General features: G+C 36.4%; 2 protein-coding genes across 10 annotated transcripts in view; both read left to right on the forward strand.

Annotated features, from left to right (window-relative positions):
- LOC127414762 (serine/threonine-protein kinase ULK1-like) overlaps positions 1-13,992 on the forward strand; it is a 45,004-nt gene extending 31,012 nt beyond the window's left edge. Inside the window, exons 13-27 of the mRNA XM_051653026.1 lie at positions 273-396; positions 506-551; positions 2,526-2,633; positions 2,754-2,887; positions 5,980-6,048; positions 6,446-6,558; positions 6,752-6,927; positions 7,113-7,225; positions 7,790-7,912; positions 8,026-8,192; positions 8,701-8,876; positions 9,004-9,122; positions 11,890-12,047; positions 12,206-12,341; positions 12,426-13,992. Coding sequence (XP_051508986.1) covers positions 273-396; positions 506-551; positions 2,526-2,633; positions 2,754-2,887; positions 5,980-6,048; positions 6,446-6,558; positions 6,752-6,927; positions 7,113-7,225; positions 7,790-7,912; positions 8,026-8,192; positions 8,701-8,876; positions 9,004-9,122; positions 11,890-12,047; positions 12,206-12,341; positions 12,426-12,481 — 1,818 coding nt within the window. The 3' untranslated portion in view covers positions 12,482-13,992. The remainder of the gene's footprint in view (positions 1-272; positions 397-505; positions 552-2,525; positions 2,634-2,753; positions 2,888-5,979; positions 6,049-6,445; positions 6,559-6,751; positions 6,928-7,112; positions 7,226-7,789; positions 7,913-8,025; positions 8,193-8,700; positions 8,877-9,003; positions 9,123-11,889; positions 12,048-12,205; positions 12,342-12,425) is intronic.
- Positions 13,993-15,951: 1,959 nt separating this feature from the next.
- The window catches only part of LOC127414755 (E1A-binding protein p400-like), a 62,801-nt gene continuing 57,772 nt past the window's right edge, over positions 15,952-20,980 (forward strand). For all 9 annotated transcript variants that reach the window (XM_051653002.1, XM_051652997.1, XM_051653001.1 and 6 more), the window contains exons 1-2: positions 15,952-16,122; positions 17,131-18,460. In XM_051653002.1, the coding sequence (XP_051508962.1) occupies positions 17,174-18,460 (1,287 nt within the window). In that variant the 5' untranslated portion in view covers positions 15,952-16,122; positions 17,131-17,173. The remainder of the gene's footprint in view (positions 16,123-17,130; positions 18,461-20,980) is intronic.

A 20,980-nucleotide genomic window follows, 5' to 3' on the forward strand; every position in this document is an offset into this window, starting at 1 on the left:
GTGACACTAATGGTGCTGAAATGACACACTTGAATTTTATTTTGCAATAATATCTGAAAATTGTACAGCCGTAATGTATCTCTATGACAGTTATAAATTCATAAACACACTTTTACATGGAAAAAAATAGCACAGTGATTTGTTTATAATTTTCAACCCTCACTAGCCCTAAACTGGCAAAAATAAATTCTCGCACTGGTGCCACTGAACCATTTGTACTGTTGAGACCTGTTGAATTGTGATTTATTCACAATGTTTTGTTTTTTTTACAGTCTGACTCTGAAACTCTGAGGCCCCTCCCCCAAACTAACACCACAGCATCTTCAGGTTCCCTGCTGAAAGACTCATCTTCTTCTGAGTCTGATGACTTTGTAATGGTGCCTGCTCAGTTCACCAGTAAGTTAATTCACTCTCATTGACCTGCATTGCATTATTTAATACGCAAAACATACTTTTTTTTTGCCCAAATATAATGTCTCCGGTATAATTTTGTTAACTCTTATAGGTGAACTGGTGAATGTAGGAGGCCAGGACAGTGTGATAAGTAGCGTGTGAGTGGATTTACATTTCTCTCATACTTTGAATATTAAAGTGACAAGGCCCACACGTACAATATAGTGTGTGTAGTTTACATGTGGCATGCAACTATAACTTGCACATTCATAATACACACATGCACAGAGACTTTTTGTTTCCACACTAAATAAAGCAGTTTGCATGCTTGCCGGCACATCACGTGCCATGAACTTTCATTTCAGTGGTGGGAGAAGTTAGTTGACCTTTTGACCTCTTGACCATTTTTATGATTCTGTGAAGAAGCAGCATAAGGGGTGTTTATATGTGAAGAGTGGTAATTTATAGAAAAAGTTTTTAATTCCAAGGTTGTCAGACCTCATGTCAACCATGCCCGATTTCATCTGTGTTCACTTTCTGTTTGTGAACTGTTTTGTGTTGGATGTTGGCTGTGTCTTGACCCATTTTTTAATGGATAATGCTGATGCCGAAATCCAGAGAGCAGGGTGGCCAAAATAATACAGATATAGTATATCACACAATTTAATATAATAGTAAACGACATATAAAAATGAATTCACTTTTATTTCGTATTATATTGACTCAAACTTTCAAATAAAACTTTAATTTTATAAAAAGTATACTAAAAATTACTAAAAATAGTAATAAAAAACTCTTTAAAATAAATTAGAAAATGTAGTTGCGCATTAGCAACTGCATTTTCTCACAAAAACACAGAATCAAACTAATTCACATAGTGCACGTGAAATGCTTTTGTGCGTATCCAGCAAGCCCAGCAATCAACTGACTACTTCCAGTTTACATGACCCGGATTGCCTAATTGGAGCATCACAAACTGACTGTAGCATAACATTTGTGAGTCAGAGGAACACAGCTGTAATCCCGGCGTTTATAATATGCGATTCAGAGGGAGATATATGAGTGCTCCACAGAAGGAAATCACTGGATTTCTGCAAGTATTGTGAGATTTGTGAATGAAATTGGTTTAAATGAGATAATAAGACAAGACAGTTAACAGTTACAGAGAACTGTTGAGGAGAGAGAGAGAGAGAGAGAGAATGAATGAATGAATGAATGAAAGAAAGAAAGAAAGAAAAATAATAAATTAAATGCACGAGCACTTTAACATCATAAGCTCATACGCATTTGCCTTCACATGGAAGGATGCGATTCACAGCGTAGTTGTGACTTAAGAAACTAATTGGCCTGACGGAAATTTTGTCGGTCGATGCCGATAATTTAATGGTACATTCAGTCATTTTTCCTCATTAAAAAAAGTTTAACTCCTAAAGACGTGAACTGGATGACCAGCTGAATACTATTCGCTCAATCTCAGTAACCGTCCTGTTATTAATCATAGCTGACTGTGAATACTTAATTTGTACAATGGCATCTGAAACTGAAAACTACTGATTTTAAATTATGCTGCATACAAGCTGCAAGGTGTCAGTGTAAGTCCAAGATGACTTACGGCCGATTTATTGGCATGGCGATATATTGGTCAACCACTAATTGTAACACTAATAGCTATTGTCATTGTATCATCAGTGAGGTTTAGTTTAGTCGTGCTAGCTATTTTATTGTCTATTTATTGCTGGGTGGTTTTAAGTGTAACTCTTGCTTTATTGTGTGTGTACTATTTTTAGACGTTCACTGCTGAGTGTCACTGCTTGTGTAGGTCGAACTCCATTATCCTCACTGTCTCTCAGAATCTCCCCTAGTCCTTCCAGTGTGTGTGTGAGAGTGTGTTGGGATGAAACGGTACTGAGATAAACATACACACTCTCTAAAGGCAGGCGGTTCGTGTTAAACGGCAACAAAAGCCTTAATTTCCATGTGTGAACTGAGGGACAGCTGTCTGAGCTAATGTGACAGGAGAAAGTGGGAGATGAAATGAGATGAAAGGAATTCATAGATCAGCAGGGAACAAATGGTTTTAATGATGTTAATGTGCACAGGATATGCTAATCATTCTCTTTCTGTCTTTGTAGGCGTGGGGAGTGCTGTGGCAGTAGGTATGGTCAGTCTATGCCAGTTCCAGTGCCTTCACAAAAACACAACTACCAAAGAATGGAGCAGAACCTACAAGTGTGTGACAGGTTGGCTCACTATTATTATTTCTCCTTCACTCATTGACATGATAAGAATACAGACATGCATAAATCTTCTTAAATGAATGCCCATGAATCCCCTTATGAGTTCCCTTGCTTCTGTTTCAGGCCTGTACATCACTACTGCACAAGTGGATTTACAGCATGTGGGAGAATCGGAGCTTCACCTGAAACGGGAAGGGGTTTGTCTCATCGTAGACACTCCACTGGAAGATCCGGACCGTATTTACCCTCTCCACAGGGTAAAGACACCAGTTCACAGCAGATATTAGGGATGCACTGATGTATAGGCAAATTATTGAACAAATTTAAATCATCTGCAAATCGGTTTTAAGCATAAAAACACCGATATGAAAAACTGATGGTTTGTTTATAATTAATTATCAACACTTTGTAAAATATCTGTGAATTTAAATGCAATATCTTGAAATAATGATAGCCACAGAATGGAGAAGGGTTGGCACTCCTAAGAACATGTAATATTTTATTAAATACTGCATTTAATTTCTCGTTCTCACATTGAGGAAAAAAAACAACATTACAGATGTGACAATTGTGAAAGCTGCACTTACCTATACATGAGGTAAAACCATCCAAAACACTTTAAAACCAGCAGACTTTGATTTCTGAGGCACTGATATGGTATCCATTAGGGGTGTGTAGTGAAGCCATTATCTGTATTTGTAACTGTATTCAGATAAAACCGGTTGTGGGCGGGGCTTAAACCGGAAGTGCATCAAAACTAAATGAAACGCCCATTTTTAAGTGTTACTCTTATATTTATAATTTCTATTAATAAAATATGCCTTGTATATGCCTTTTCATAATAATAGCCTAATAATGTTAAAATAATAATAATAATTATTATTATTATAAATATACAATTATTATTTACAAAAATATTATTTTATTCTTTTTTTCTTACCAGATGAAGCTGAATTTGTAGGCTACATTAACTGTGGAATATGTTGTGGTTTCTCCTGGTATTTCAGATATTAATATCTGCATGAAACAGAATTTTCATTTGTCTGTGCATGTATAACAACATTATTCTGGAGGCAAGAGGTGTCAATCAAAATGTGAAATGTCAAGCACAAATTCAAACATTAAAAGAAATTAAAATAATGTCAATATAGCCTACAAACAGGTGAAAGTCCCATAAGTCTTTTAGGACTTTTTACAATAGGACACCATTATTTAGTTAAATAATAATAATAATAATGTTACATTTATATAGCGCCTTACCAAGAACACTTAACATTTTCAAATTTAGCACAGTTTAAAGAAGAAGAAAAAAAAGACAGAGCATGTTTCAGTTTCTTAGTTTTATATAAGGAGGAATATATTCCTAATAGATGAATACTATATGGAGCATTTAAACTTTTTTCTGAATAAAGTCTTAACCAGATAATTACCTTAATCGCTGATGTGAATATAAATGTGGTCAATTTTAAAAGACGGTTAGACAAGCTCTGACGTGAAATCATCACTTCAGGTCAGGAATTTAACATTGCGCTCAGGTTTAGACTATAAATAAAGACATGAGAATCACGTGTGAATCGTGTGATACATTAACATAGACATTTCAAGAAGTGGCAAGTGTATATGATGTCATATCTTAGTTAATGTTACACTTGACAAGCTTCAGACGTGCACAATTAACGTCGAGACCGCAGCCATCCGATCTGAAATCACACCAAGCATATTTTCATACATAAGGTTTACACTTTAGAAATATTGTCTGCACAGATTCATAAATTCATTGTAATTTTGGATATGTTTATTTAAAATGTCGCTTTATCCTTGTGCTTTTTGGATAATCAGTCATACAAATATTTTTTATATTATTCAGATGAATCCGTTATTTGATTTGAAGTCATTATTCGTGCCTTTCCGAATGAGGTATTCGGCTTCGGGCACATCCCTAGTATCCATTAAGGCTGCACGATTGATGAGTTAAAATTGAAATTGCAGTATAGTCTTGCACGATTACTAATCCTTGAAAGGCTGCATTTAAAAGCTCCTCAGTCAGCATTGTGTAAGCAATCAGCGCCCTCTAACGGTGTGTATTGCATTATCCATTATCTATTATACCATGATAAGAGCTTTGTTAAGAGCTTTTTATTTTTTTCATGATGTGGTTCTCATTTACGTGGAATTGCCCAACATATGCATAATATGAATTTGCGATGTTCTATTATATACAGTACAAACATGTAAAATGTGAGTTCTGTTATTTTGAACTGCAAAAACAGAAGTGCAAAATGTTTTAGATGTACAAAATTACTATTTTTCACATCATCATGCTATGATATTAAGTTATTTTTCACTATTTTGTTCTATCTTTTTATCTTCTATTCATGTGGTTCCCTTTAAAAATTTGCACTGTCATGTGTTCAACAGATCCAATCCATGTTCAATGGAAATTATTTATTGTTAAAAAAATAAAAAGCTTTTGTACCTCTTTGTACATTTTTAAAACACTGTAATTCCTGAGTAAAACCGTGATCTGACGACAAAATAAGGTAAGTGGCAAAATATCGGTATCAGACAATAGTTTTTTGTTAAAATCAGTATTGGTATCTGACAAAAACGTTTATATCGGTGCATCCCTAGCATATACAGTACTGTGCAAAAGTCTTCACAAAAGCATTTGTCTTAAGATGGTTATTTATATCTTCAGCTTTAGTGTGTCAGTAGGAAATATAAATGTTAGACTCCCAAACATTACTATTGCAAACAGAAAAGATTAGAATAGAAGAACAGGGAGCCCTGCAACAGATGTCATGGCCCCCACAAAGCCCCCCCACTGAACATTATGTCAGTCTGAGATTACATATAGAGACAGAAGCAATTGAGACAGCCTAAAGAGATAGAAGAACTGTGGCAAATTCTCCAGGAAGCTTGGAACATCCTATCTGCCAGCAACCAAGAAAAACTGTGTCCAGGTGTACCTAGGAGAATTGGTGCTGTTTTAAAGGCAAAGGTGGTCACACTGAATATGATTTAGATTTTTTATGTTTACTGGACTTTGTATGACATTAAGTGATAAATGAAAACTATTTATTTCATTATTTTTGAAGACATCCTCACTATGCAACATTTTTCACAAGTGCCTAAAACTTTTGCACAGTACTGTATATACTTTGATTTGCATATAGGACTAAAAGAGGAAGATATGTTAGCTAGTTAACTTTGAGGTAGTTTGTTGGGTGGCTGGAAATAACAGTTTACTGGCAGTCTACTAATTTGAGTCAAGTTATTCATAATTTGCATATTTGGTTTGGGTAGATCATGTCAAGAATGCTGACCGGTTTCTGTTACCTTTTCACAGTAGGAACTGTTCCTGAAACACTCAATCAGCCTGAACCTACTGGCAGTAGGACGGGGTCACAAGCCACTGGTAAAATTCCCTCTTGTATTCCATATCAAATTCGTTTTTATGAATGCTCATTTCCATTTTAATTTAGTGCGCTTTATTGGCATGACAAAAACGGTACATTTTTATTGCCAAAGTGTTTGGAGCAAAATAAGTCAAATAAAGTAACAAAAGTGAAAATAGAATAAACAAGTAATATTAGCCAGTTTAATGAAATATCAGTAGTTTAAAAGAAACAGCACAGAGTAAACTAAGAAAGTAGCAATTAAATTAACTTGAATTCCTTAATTAATTACATTTAAAAAACAATCTAACAATGAAGAATAAGATAAAATGTTCCAATATCACTGATCTATATGTAATATGGAGAGATTATACTTTATATACAGTATATTATCTTATCTTTCTCTCTCTGTCTCAGATGTGTGTCATCGGCAGTTCTCTCCTCTCTTCACTGATCTTACAGCCATAGAAACAACCCTGACCTACAAACACAAGAGCAATCGACACAGTCCAGAGTCAATAGTGCACAGAGTGAGTTCACTACTGCCTGATAATCAGGGCACAACAGGCCATAAACAAAAACACTGTTCTACTGCCATAGTTGCATATGACTTAATTTTTTAGTAAACCTTCTAAACCTGGGCATTTTTAAAAATGTGGGGAAATTTGGTCACTTCCAGTGGCATTTTTGCCCCAAGCCATTTCTCCATTTCCTGTGTTTTAGTGGGATTTGTATCGGCGGCCCAGTACTGGTCAAGCTCCATGTGTGGCACCTGTTCAGCGAGGCCTGACCGCCCGAACCAAGACCCTGTCTGACCTGAAGGAGTTGACACAAAGTCCAGCCACCGGGCCCTGCGTGCCACTTTTCAAGCCTTTGGAAAGAAGAGACACAGTCAAAAGGTAATAGTCATTGGGTGTTTAGTACTGCTTGAAGATTTGCTTGTGACAGAATAGTGATACTAAAGGATATTTACTAATCAGCACTGATATCACTGTGATTATATTATTGCCTCAAGCTGATTATTTTAGTTTGTTCCATTGGGCTTTGTGAGCTATTGTTTTTAAGTGTCATTTGTGCTGTGCAGGTCATTAACTACCGGTCGTCTCTCAGATAAGCTGCTGAAGGGAGCTTTTGGACCTCAGCTAGATGGAGGCAGCTGTGAGAGCTTATATTGTGAGAAACCCATGGACACAATAGGTATAAACACACATTGACAGTAACACACAGGCCCTGTTTACACTTGGTATTAAGATGCATCTCTGTTGTTCCAGTGACGTAGTCAGGCAAGACACATCACTTTTAACACCTGGTCACTTAAATGTGTCTCCTGTGACCACTTGTGTTTGGATTTCGAGGGGAGGGTTTCTGATTTCATGACGACATAAAATTAGTTTTCAAAACAGCTTTCTGAAAACGCCCCCCATCTACTGTTGGTCAAACAAAGAGATAGTCCCGCCCCCAACTCACGCCATTGGTTGAGTAATGTTGTTGGGGCAGGTTTAAGCGGGTTGCTCAAAACAATTTTCATAGTGCCACAGAGAAATAATATTTACAGTTTTTGAGAAAATTAACCTATGAATGGCTTACTTATAGTTGTCTCTGTAGATAAAGCTAGAATGGAAGAAAGCATTTTAACACAGAAAAATGTATATTATTCAGCTTCAACATAAATGTAGCACAGACTGCTCTCAGTGTCTCATATGTTTAAAATACCTTGAAATAGCATTTGCATGAAGACTTGTCTTGTCCTTATCTCTCTAGCTCCCCCGTTTGGCAATGATGGCACAGAACAGGGTTCAGTCAGTCCTGGAGTTGTCTTCACGATGGGCACTCCTGAATATATACACACACCTCCTCATACAGCACGAATAAGACGCTTCTCAGGTGAGAATGAGATGAAAACACAAGAATTTGTATCTGTCTGATTTTACTTTTCTGTGTTATTGTAACTGTTAGCTTTGCCAATCATGATACATTGAGTACTTTCTGTGTTGAAGTGGGCACTTCCAGTCCAACAAGCCCTGGCTGGACCTACAGTAACTTGCATGAGGCATATGGCTCACCTGACAGCCTGCACTATGGTTACACAGATGCCATGGCAACAAACCTGTGGGGGGGTGTGGCCTTCGTACCCCCTGAACTACCAGAGGAGACACTTATGGAGGTAAAATAATTGACTTATTCATTATATATGAAATAGAACAAAGGTTAAGTAACTTTAACAGTCATTATCACAAAATAAACCTAGAAAAGGGAATCATGATGGTCTGAGCTGTACAATATTCTGACTATTTCACTGCTACATAAATAAATAAATAAATAAATAAATAAATGGACATGAAATATTGATTTGATTTAAAATAATGTTATGTAAGAAGAGAGAGAGATCATAGAGTGAAATGAGAGACATTAAACTAGCACAGCTATGTAGAAAATCGATTACCTGGGACAACGGTCCATTATACAGTTTAACAGTCATTAAACAAAAATATTTCACCGTAGAATGCTGCAATTGACCAATCAGAATCGGGTATTTCAGAGAGCCGTGCAATACAAAAAATTGTGTGATCTGTTTGCCACTTAGGAGTAGTTCTCATTATACCACGTACCATAGAGTTGTTTAGTGGAATCATTGATTACAGGATTTGAAATCATCCACTTCCTCTTCACAGGAGGGACATACAGACTTGTTGAGCCAACTGCGCTTCATTCTAGCCTTTACCCACGGCATCACTGAGGTCGCTGGAACAAAGGATATTGGGGTTGAGAGGAATCTGGCAGTTGATGCTTCATTCTTAGAGCAGAGTGTTGTGGCTGACCAGATCAGCCAGCTGAGCCGTGAGTGGAGGTGAGATACCACTCAATCACACATAAATACAATCGATGTGTTTTACTGCAGAACATACACTTTTGGTGTCATGTGATTATAAATGTACACCGTGAGTGATGTGCACATGTATTGTACGTATATGTAGCTCTGCAGAGCAGCTGGTCCTCTATATGAAGTGTGCTGAGCTGCTGTCATCTGCTTTACATACAGCGAAGGGCGGGATTAATGAAGGCAAACTTTACCCTTCAGGATCTGTCAAACAAGGTAGGTCACACACTCCCTAAAGCAGATTCATGCTCGGCAAAAACATGCAGCCTTTAGGACATACAGATAATTCATTTGTGCAGGGCAGTTTTTATTTTTATTTGTTTTTATATAGACATTATATAGACAGTGTTAATTTTGTGCAAAAAATTACGGGTTAAAAAAATTTACTCAATTAATTATGCCTCCGAACCGTATGTAAATTCTGTAATAAGGAATGTTCCTACCATTGGAGCAATTCATGCTTGATATACCACCTTGATGTTTTTGCGAATTTGTGACAGTAGTCAACACAACTCTAGCTGTACAGGCAGCACTCCTTGTCAAACCAACGAGCAGGCGGCACAGCCTTCCACAGATGACGCACTCTTGCACTCAGTGGCTGCATTTACACTGCAATGCTTAATGCACATATCTGATCTTTGACCATATCCAATTTTTTCATTCACTTAAGACATAACCGACTGTGTTTACATGAATTACCCGCCAAGACGCACTAGGCTGTAACTCAGCACTATTTAGTATTGTTAGAACTACTGTATGAACAGCAGCGAACATGCATTTTACATGCCGTTGTTCTTGGAATTATCGATAAACACCACAAGAATACAATTCATTCTTCAAAGATGACTCCCTCCACAATTCACACATAAGAATACCCATGCATGCATTCATTAACCTTACCTTAGCGCTACCGAGTAGGAATGCACCGACGTATCGCCAGTTGATATTTATCGGCCAATTATTGACCAAATTTAAACCATCGGCAATTTGGTTTAAGCATGAAAACACAGATGGTTTATTTATAATTAATTATCATCACATGCACAATCCAGATATAATGATAGCCACAGAAAATGTAAGGCTTGGCACTGCTAAGAACATGTAATATTTAATTTTTTAATCATTCTCGTTATGACATTGAGGAAAAAAACGTTGTTACAGACGTGACAGTTGTGAAAGTGGCACTTACCTATACATGATGAGGAAAAACCATCCAAAACACTTTGAAACCAGTAAACTTTGACATTGGTATGGTATCCTTTAAGGCTACATGATTGATAGAGTTAGGATTGAAATCGCAATATAGACTTGCACGATTACTAAACCTTGAAAGCTTAAAAATAGACTACATTTAGTGATTCAGTCAGTGCTTCATTCAGCATTGTGTAAACTAGCGGCACCCTCTAGGGATGTGTATGGCATTATCCATTAAACCTCAATAAAACTTAAAAGGACATTTTTTTCCTTTGGTATCTTCTTATTTTTCCATGATAATGGTTGACATTTCCTTGGAATTGCCCAACATCTGCGTAACGCTTGGTTATGGATAAACTAAAACATGCTAGTTTTTTCCACTATTCTCTTCTGGAAATACTAGAGAAGTTCGCTCTTGCCATTTATTCCACTGCATTTAGCTAATTCTGCACTTGTAATTTAACTAAATAATTATCATTGATGTCCTCCACACTATGGTAAAATATATGCACACACAATTAGCCTCGAGTGTATCATAAATCTTTCTGATAGACTTAAGGGGCTTTCACCTGTTTGTAAATTGATCTGTTCAAATCTCTTTTCATCTTTGTGATGTCTCCTCGCTGCAAATGCGTGCTTGACATATCACAATTGCTTGACACCTTGTACCTTCAGAATAATGTAGTTATACATGCACAAATATAAAAGAAAACTCTGTTTCAGTGGATTTTAATGTCAGAAATACGAGGAGAGTTGGATACAAGTGTTTAGATGTAGGTCAGATGTCCAGATATCGGATATGTATCTGATTTAAAACCACATTTGAGAGTGGCTCAGATCGGATGGCAAAAAATTTGATGTTTTTTTTTTTTTCTGTTCACACATGTGCAACAATATCCGATTTGAGTAAATGAGGATGAGTAAAAAAAATATTTTTACGACAGTGTAAATGCAGCCTATAACAACTCGACCCAGAATGCAGGGACCCCGAGACGGGTTTCAAACTACATTTAACTTGACACAGCATCCTAAAAACACAACGCTTATTACTAGAGATGCTGAAAAGTACTGAGAAGTTACGTCACCAAAGTGAGACGCTCCAAAAGCGTCCATCTGACACATGAGTACATAGACCAACAACAATAGCGCAGACGGAATTAGGCAAATAATAGGGTTATATTGTTCAATGATGTAGCATTAAAACAAACAATGTTTTGATTTTGAAGCCATGTTTTGTATTGTCTAAATGCTTTACTTGTCTGCTGCTGCAATAAATGTACATAATGTAATGTATTTGATTTTTCTGCATTATGATATTTATTATATATTATTATAATTAAAATTATTTTAATTGTTATATTCTAAATTATCTAGATTTGGGGGTGTTAGTAAATAATGATATGCGATTAACTCTATTAATTAATCAGCACATCGTGTAATTAATTCAGTTTAAAATGTTAATTGGTTGACAGCCCTAATATGAACACATACTGTATTTTATTTGAGTTATATTTTTAGACAAAATGAAACAAATAAATAAATGGTATATAAAACTATATTTATATGTAGCACCAAATAAAATTATATTTGAGAATAATTAATTGAAAATGGCACCAAATATATATTGTTTTATATAGTTTTTGTATTATTATTATTTTGAACAAGGAAAAACCTCTTGAAATACTGTATATGCTGTATATACCGTAATGCTTTTAACTAATTTGACTAGAATAGTTACTTTTAAGACAATAATTCTGTTTGGCATTTTGTTGTGTGTTGGCACTTGCAGTGGTATGCAAGCTGAACGAGCTATATAAGGAATGTGTGAGCTCTTGCCGCTCTCTCACCGAGAAACTACAGCTCTTCTTCAGCAGCAAACAAAGACTGATGGACCGCATGAACAGCATTACTGCTGAAAGTCTCATTTACACGCACACCATTCACATGGTATGAGCACACACATTGGGTTTCTTAGTTACTATGAAATCGTTATTAGTATTGACAATCACATTTAGGAAAATGATGGATCTATAACATTGTTTAATATTGTGTGTAATACCTCTAGTATATAAAATATTAATAGCACTCCTCTGATATGTAATCAGGTACAGACTGCAGCACTGGATGAAATGTTTCATCATGGAGAAACCTCTGTAGAGCGTTACCATAAGGCTTTACTACTGATGGAGGGACTGTCCCTGATCATTAGAGAAACTGCAGATCTGAAAAATATCAACAAATGTGAGTACCACACACAAACGCTTGTTCAGTAGACAGCTGAGTATTCATCTTATCTCAACAGATGTTTGTTTGCTGTGTCTGTAGGTAAGCAGCGTATTGAGCAACATCTCTCCTCCCTCCAGCCCAGAGCAAGTGTGTGATCAGTTTTGTATGAACATTTGTTTTGCTCTGCATTCGAATTGCCATTCGAATTTCCATAAAGGGAAAGAATGTGAGAAAAGTCTTTTTCAAACTAGACAGGAATTAAATCTCTATTGGTATATGTATGATCCTTATATGTATGATTATATATGAACATATTTAATTTCGTGAAGTATCTGAGAAACTACATTGGCTGACTTAAACAACTATATATTCAGAAGTCAAAAAGAAACAAGACATCATTCGTTCAATAGATGTCAAATGTGTAGGCAAATCAACCATCAATGACATTACTTTTTGTACTATAGCAGTAAAGCCAGTGTTGTGGGCTGAATGAGCAAAAGCTTGGATCCTCTTTATTAAATTGTACTAAAACATGCTTAGAATGTTAGTCTCATGAAGTAACATGGATTTATCCAGTTTTTAAAGGACTTTGCCTGTATGTTTTTGCATGATTCTGACGAAATGATATGGAAATGTTATCTACTGTATCTGAAGGGAATACATAACATCAGCTGGTGGTAGACGGTTAGTTTGTCAGTGTTACACTACAGAGGTACAGTTCTAATGTGGCAATTGACCAAAACTGTGGCAAAACCTTTGTTGACCTACTGATTAAGACTGCTTCATATGTCGTCATATGAAGGTGAGAGAAATAATTGAGATTTGTATTATATGAGCTATTATACTGTTATTCATGTGTATGTAAAGCAGTGAAGCACTTTATAAACCTAATTGCCTTTTGGATTCCTGAAAGAAACCACTGAGGAGGAGACCAACCTGCAGTGTAAAAGCTAATTTCTGTCTAATTAGCCTCGGCTTAGTCAAAGGAAATGCAATAAGACAATAGTCAATATCTTGTACGTAGCATTTTGTATTTATTGTAATCTGTTTTAGATGTGTCTGGCGTGTAAATATGTATTCAGTCGATGAGTGCAAGTGATGTTTTAGTTTTCAGTTTGCTCCTGAACACTGCTCAAAAGTAACAGTTTAAAGGTAAAGCTTTAAACTTCTAGGTGTTCATCTTTTGCAAGTACAAGGCTTTTGCACATTTTGTTTGTAGTGATTTGATTGGCCTTCTTAGCTGAATAGCTTGTGACTTATACTTTTCAAATGTTTTGAAAGGTTTGTTCATTACTTGCACTATTGTTGCATCACCAAGATGTCTACCAAACCTTTTAGGATGATGATAACTCTTTAAAGGATCTTGTTTTACTTTTTCCTTATCTGATGGTAACAAGGTTTTCTTATCACAGTGTTTTAAGGCATTTAGTCTGAATTGCGTACGGTAGAATAAACTTGAATAAACTTTGATGAATGCACAGCAAACTCTATGAAATTAATAGTGATGTTAAATTTAGGCAAATTAACCATTTTGTATGTTGTTACAATATTTATGATGTGTTTTCTGATATTTTTGTATTTTTATTTCCCATTCAGAGCAGCCAAAATCAGGAAGCATGTATGTGATATGGGTGTGTGTAGTTGAAATAAATTTCACAAATTTGTACTCTGTTTCTGTTTATTTCTTTCAAGTGCAGAAAATATAACATAGCAAATCTTTTTCTTAAACAGGTAGTAGAATTGTGGGTTTGGTGATATGCCATTTTCACACCTACCCTGCTAGATTGCAATTAGAATCAGGACTGTTCACCATTTTTGACCATCTTTGTTATTTTAACTCTAGAATGCATACCTTTTTAAAATTTGTGAAACTGCAGTTTTGTCAATAAAATCATTATTTTTAATTGGTTTAGGTATCTTGTATTCAATTTTGAGGAGTTTTACACATTTTAATTGGAAAAAATTTTGATTACTTTTCAATTAAGTAATTAATAAAGTAATCTGATTACAATCATAGAGAAATAATTAGTAATTTGTAGTGGATTACTATTTTTAAGTAACTTACCCGACACTGGCAATAACCTACACCACACAAGCAGACATAAAGTACAAAATACTAGGATCAAATGTGTCTTGCTAATAACTAGTTATAACAACCTTTTAAATGCAATGTAAAATGGCAAATAGCTATATTTACTGTTGAGAGTGTTGCATAATAGGCAAAAAAAAAAAAAGTTACAGGTTAGAACCATGAGTTCATATTTACTTATTAAACATAAATTTGAACATGTACAGGGTATTTAAAGGGATAGTTCACCCAAAAATGAAAATTCTCTCATCATTTACTCACCCTCATTCCGTCCCAGAGGTGTATGACTTTCTTTCTTCTGCATAACACAAATAAAGATTTATTGAAGAATATCTCAGCTCTGTTGGTCCATACAATTTAAGTGAATGAGTACCAACATTTTGAAGCTCCAAAAAGCACATAAAAGCAGTCCATAAGACTCCAGTGGTTAAATCCATATCTTCAGAAGCGATATGATAAGTGTGGCTGAGAAACAGATCAATATTTAAGTACTTTTTTTTACTATAAATCTCTACTTTCACTTTCATATTCTTCTTTTGTTTTTGGTGATTTGAATTATTTTGTGCAAATTGCCACCTAGTGGGCAGGGAGGAAAATGTAATGTAATAAATGGACTTAAATATTAATCTGTTTCTCACCCACACCTATCATATCACTTCTGAAGATAGGAATTTATCCACTGGAGTCATATGGATTACTTTATGCTGCCTTTATATGCTTATTGGAGCTTCAAAATGTTTGTACTCATTCGCTTAAATTGTATGGACCAACAGAGCTGAGATATTCTTCTAAATATAGATATTCTCTTCTTTGTCTTTTTCAGCAGAAGACAAAGTCATTCACATCTGAAATGACATGAAGGTGAGTAAATGATGAGAGAATTTTCATTTTTGTGTGAACTATCTCTTTTTTAATTACATATATAGATTTCTAGCAGGGGGGGGGGGGGGGGATTATTATACCAGTGGAATACCATTGAAATTGCTTTGGATTCAATAGCAAAAAAATATGGAAATACAAAATAATACATAATAGTGAACTAAAATAGAATACAATTAGTTCACAAGATCAAAGATACAGAAGGAAATCCTGAAATTTCAGATGAAAATTCTTGGAATGTCAATTTAAAACGTTTTTTTTTTCATGCACATTTTTGTTGTAATTTATGTATTACTGTAATTTATTTATTTATTTATTAGTGTATTATGAATTTATTACACATATTCAGATTTAATTAATTAAAACAATTAACATGTTCTATTTACAGTCATTTGCACAAAATGTTAAAGCTTTATAACTTGCAATAACATGACCACAGATTACAATATAATTTAGAATTTGTTACTACATAATAACCATTTTTAATTTAAAAAGTGCCTCAGCTCGGGAAAAAAGAGAGAGGAAGAGAAACCTACATTTGTCCCGCCCTACCATACATATGAAAAGAGTCGATCTCTCGTGCTCTGATGTGATTGGTTAACAGCCCTGTCTGTAAGTGCACAGGTCGCGCTCTCAGTCGAGCGCTTCCGGGTTTCGGAGAAGAAAGAAAAAAATGATCAGTCTATCGCCATGTTTCACACAGAAGCATCTGTCAAACGCTTATTATAGTTTTATTCAGCGTTGTGTTCGTGTGAGTGGATGCCCACGCGTGTTTTGTAGAGTGCAGAGAATGAGTGGATGTTAGGAACGCGGGACGGTGTTTTTACAGTAAGTGGCGCGTGTGTTGATGTTTGTGTTTAGCAGACATGCTAACTTCACCGCGAGCAGAAACTCAAACATATTCTGCTATGAATATTCGCTTTTATAATACTCAACAACACATGCCTAAAGAATACAGACCGATGTATTTATGGCGTTCTCAGTGGGTAATGAGAGCTGGGTGTTGATATGTGTAGAGTGGGTGGGTTTGGTAGCTGTAGCAGGCTGTGTATGTGAGAGTGTACAGAAAGGGGTTTACTAGTAAACAATGGTGTTGACAACCTAACACTGCGGTACAATCCTTACTAAAATGTATAATGGTAACAGTAGTTTTCGCCATAGTCTCATAGTTATTGTTGTACAATCATAATACATTTATGGGATCTCATTCAAACATTGTAATAGGTTTTCTAAAGATTTCTGTCATTTTGTTCAATTTCTTTTTAGTGACAGTGGCTTAAACCAAATGACCGTAGTTTTAGTCTAGTAACAAGAACGGTAGAAGCTGGTATTATGGAGGAAGCTATGGTTGCTATGGTAAATTTCTGTAAAGGATGGGTTCAGCTGTCAGACTGTAGAGCTGATCGATACAGACTTGTAATAAAGGGGGTAATAACTACTGTCATACACACTTTTACCCCTAAACAGTATGTATATGCTACATGGTTTCCTGAATTTTCGACTTTAATTAGTGAGTATTGTAATGCAGGGACTTTTAGTGGTTAAATATCTGGGCTGATAACGAAAAGGTTGTAGGTACAAACCCTGCATGGGGGGATTCATAAACTACAATTTTGTGCCCATGATTAATGCATTAAACGTCAGGTTAATTGAAGCTTGTGCGTGTAATAAGTATGTAAGTCTTTTGGGATAAAAGTGCCAGGTAAATGACTGAAATAGATTAGTTCTTTGTATTTTAGATAGGTTAATCTTGTTAACAGAAAATAAAACATCTATAAAATACTTGTGAAGCTTATACTTACATGGTAGAAACATTGCACTCTTGTCTTCCCACAGAGTGTGTTTTTTTTTTTTTTAAATACAATAAAAGTGCCACGCAATGCACCATGGAGGTGGCCCACCAAATGTGCAGCGAAATCTTCAGAGATCCAAGTCCTTTACTGGATCTGAGGCAGAAGACCAACAGCAACAACAACAACCACAGCAGCCGCCAGCAAACGGCAATCACCCCCAGTCACCGGTGACATCTTTTGCTCCAGCTGCGAGCCCCTCTGCACCACAGTCTCCTAATTATCAAATCATCATGAGCCGGAGTCCAGTCACAGGCCAAAACATGAACATTACTTTACAGAATGTTGGACCAATGGTTTCAGGGAACCAGCAGATCACCCTCACCTCTCTGCCACTCCAGAGCCCAACCTCCCCTGGCTTTCAGCACCAGCCCCAGCAGTGGAGGTTCGAACCCGGGTCCTCATCTTACATCCAGGTGACATCACCCTTGCCCCAGACCATGCAACCCCAAAGTCCTACCCAGCACAGTCCAGTCCCCATACAAGCTCTGCCCAGGCCGTGTGCTCCTGGTTCTGCTTTGGGAGTGTGTAGTCAGAGCCCAACACGGTTTGTTGAGGCCGGAATAATGGTTCGGCAAATCAGCTTAGGCAGCCCACCTGGAAGTGGCCATTTCGTGTACCAGGAAGGAACAGGATTGGCTCAGCTGGCTTCAACCACAGCAGGAACTGTTCAGCTGACATCTCCAGGGACTCAAGGGGCAGTCAGAGAAAGACGCCTCTCCCAGCCTCACTCTCAAACTGGGGGAACCATCCACCATTTGGGGCCACAGAGCCCTGTTGCAACCTTAGGCAGCCCTGGACACATCACCACTTCTAATCTGCCACCTCAGATCAGTAGTATCATCCAAGGCCAGTTGGGACGACCAATGATTTTTGAGAAGACGGCACAAGGCGTGGTGGCTGGTGTGGCAGTCACTTCGGCTGCCTCTTTCGGGGTCCCTTCGGCCATCCCTCCCTCCAGCCCATCCAGGAGCAACCCTCCCCAGGGCCTTTCCAACCAGTCCCTGACCCCCACCAGCATGAAGAAGATGCAGCCAAAGAAACTAGAAGAGATTGCACCTTCAAACCCAGAAGTGGCACAGTTGAGGAAGCAGTGCCTGGAGCATCATGGGAAAAAGATGGAGAGTCTGAAGGAGGTGTTTAAGGAGTACCTGATCGAGCTGTTTTTCCTGCAGCACCTGCAAGGGAATATGATGGACTACCTTGCTTTCAAGAAAAAGCCTTGTGTGCCTCTGTTTACCTACCTGAGGCAAAATGATCTTGAACTCGAAGATGAAGAGGATGAGGAAGAGCAGTCGGAGGTGATAAATGATGAGGTAAAAAAATGCTTTGAGCTTTTGTAATTTACAATCTGTTTTAAAATGCATGGCTGTAATTTTGGAGGCAAAACTGAAAACAACTCTTCTTTGTTGGAAAGATCAAGGAATTTTAAAATGGATCAGGGAATTTTAAAAAGTCTTAGAAATGTTCCGGGTTCAATACAAGATGAGTAAATGCGACAGAATTTGTGGCGAAAATAATTTGACTTGTATACAAAAAGCAAAAGTCACGGTTAAAGTAATGCGCTTACCATTGCAGTGAATGTGGCGGGTCTTACAATTTAAAATGCACACTTTAAATTAGGGCTGAAACGATTAGTCGACGTTATCAACAACGTCAACAATAAAAGAAAAAATTTGTTTTCAGTCGTTTGATCTCATTTAATATAACATGAGATCACATTAAAAGCTAATGATGATGTGCGAGAGCAGCACTGCAGCTTGTGCCTGAGGAGAGGAAGAATTACACAGCTCACAGTCCAGATGCACTGTAAACTTTCCAAACAGCGTCAGGTGATGTAGATCACAAAGTATGATGGAATTATAATGCAAAATACAAAAAAAGTAAATACAGAAGCACTCTCGTTGTGGAATAAGTGGAGCTGGAGCTGCCGCTCCGCTGAATAAAAACTTACGTGTCGAGTGTCTTTAATGGAAACACCCCGGCGTTACATCTTAAATGCAGTTATATTTAATGCATTATAGCTTTATTAAAGTTCAAATAATACGGAAGCAAATCATGTAAATAACTACAAACTCTGAAACTGGCATTTCTCTGTGCAGTCAGCACCTCTACTATGAGTTGCACGAATGTCCCGATCTAAGGGGGAGAGATTGAAACTGCACCCGACTGAGGCACACTCTGTTGCGGGGATGCTCGTCTCTCAAGCACGTACGCTTAATGCAGCTAGATTATAACGTGATGGCTCGCGACTTATTGAATCATAATATATGTGTCACTGTGCATTTTTTATAATGAAGAAAACTGACTTTTTGTGAGTTAAAGATGGATTGAAGTGAACAGAAAGGTGAGAGAAGTAGTCTTCCCCCATTATACACTGCAACAAAATAAGTTTTTTTATTTGTTTTTGTTTCAACATGTTTTCCAATATAAATATCTAAAACTCATTTAAAACAATGAACATTTTCTTTAGCAGCTATACTGCTGAAGAAAAAATTGTTGTCCGAGAATGTTGAATATAATATTAAAAAGACTAATATTTTAAAATATCTAAAAATCCTTTAAAAAAGATGCATTCACATGAGAAGCAGCATATAAGATATTTAGACTTGCTTGTAGAGAATAGATCTTGAATATAAGTATATTTTGTCTTTACTGCACTCGCAGAAGTATAACCAAGTGAAAAGAATACACTTATATACAAAATACACTTATATTTAAGATACATTCTCTTAAAGCAAGTTTAAATATCTTATATGTTGCTTCTCAAGTAAATGTATCTTATTTTAAGACAAAAACACTTGATAACAATAGGATTTTTTGCAGTGAATTTCTTTACTGAATAAACTTTTAAAAGTATTTTTTTCCCCTTTAATTCAGTGAATGTCATTTAAAGGAATTTTTAAAAGATGTTTTTGTCCTCTTTATTGTCAGTAAGCACATTTACTACAACCTTTTAAGTCAGGGCACAAGCTGAATAATCGGTTAAGAGCTAATGATTAATTGTTGCAGTAATCACAGAATAGTCGAATAATCGTTCTAATAATCGTTAGATTAGTCGATTATCAAAATAATCGTTAGTTGCAGCCCTGCTTTAAATACACATTTCAAAAGTATAGCCACAAGTCTTAAACATTATATGTGTTAATGTGACTTTAGTGTCATAAAATTACTTACTAACCTAAACTGTGTAAAGATATATCCAATATTACAACTTTGTTGTCATGATGATGTAACGCCTGTAAACCCTGTAATCCTGGTAAGTGTTTTTATCACATTAAAATCATGTAGTGCAGAGATTTTATCACTCTCAAATCGTGTTAACATGTACACTCACTGACCACATTTACATGCACTCAAAAAAATGTTTTATTCCAGGGTGTTTGCAGAAAGCAGCGTTCTGAAACATCATCTTCAGTGAAGAAGGCCATGAGGCCGAAACGTCTCTGTTCTCCTGTACTGTGAGATATGAATAAAATATAAGAAACTGAGAAAAAGGAGTGCGGATCATCTAATTTTTGAGACCGTTAAAAAAAATGTGTGGATCTACGCACCCTGAATTGTTAGAGCAGTGATTCCATTTCTTTAAACACCAATGTAAAATATTGACTGTCTCTCACGTTCCCGTATATGTGCTCTTACATTGAGAGAATCCCAGAGTTTTATGTAAGAGGGAAAGCCCACTATTGCAGTGCAATTCTGCTGCATATTGGGATGTAAAGTTAAGGAAACAAACATAGCAACAACTCTGGAATATCTGGAAATATGTCTTCCTCGGATACCATGTTCGTTATTTACACAAGCCTCGCGGGGAAATTATGTTGACAGTTTACTCA

This window comes from Myxocyprinus asiaticus, chromosome 24 (genome assembly GCF_019703515.2).
Source record: "Myxocyprinus asiaticus isolate MX2 ecotype Aquarium Trade chromosome 24, UBuf_Myxa_2, whole genome shotgun sequence".
NCBI classification, from domain to species: Eukaryota; Metazoa; Chordata; class Actinopteri; order Cypriniformes; family Catostomidae; genus Myxocyprinus; species Myxocyprinus asiaticus.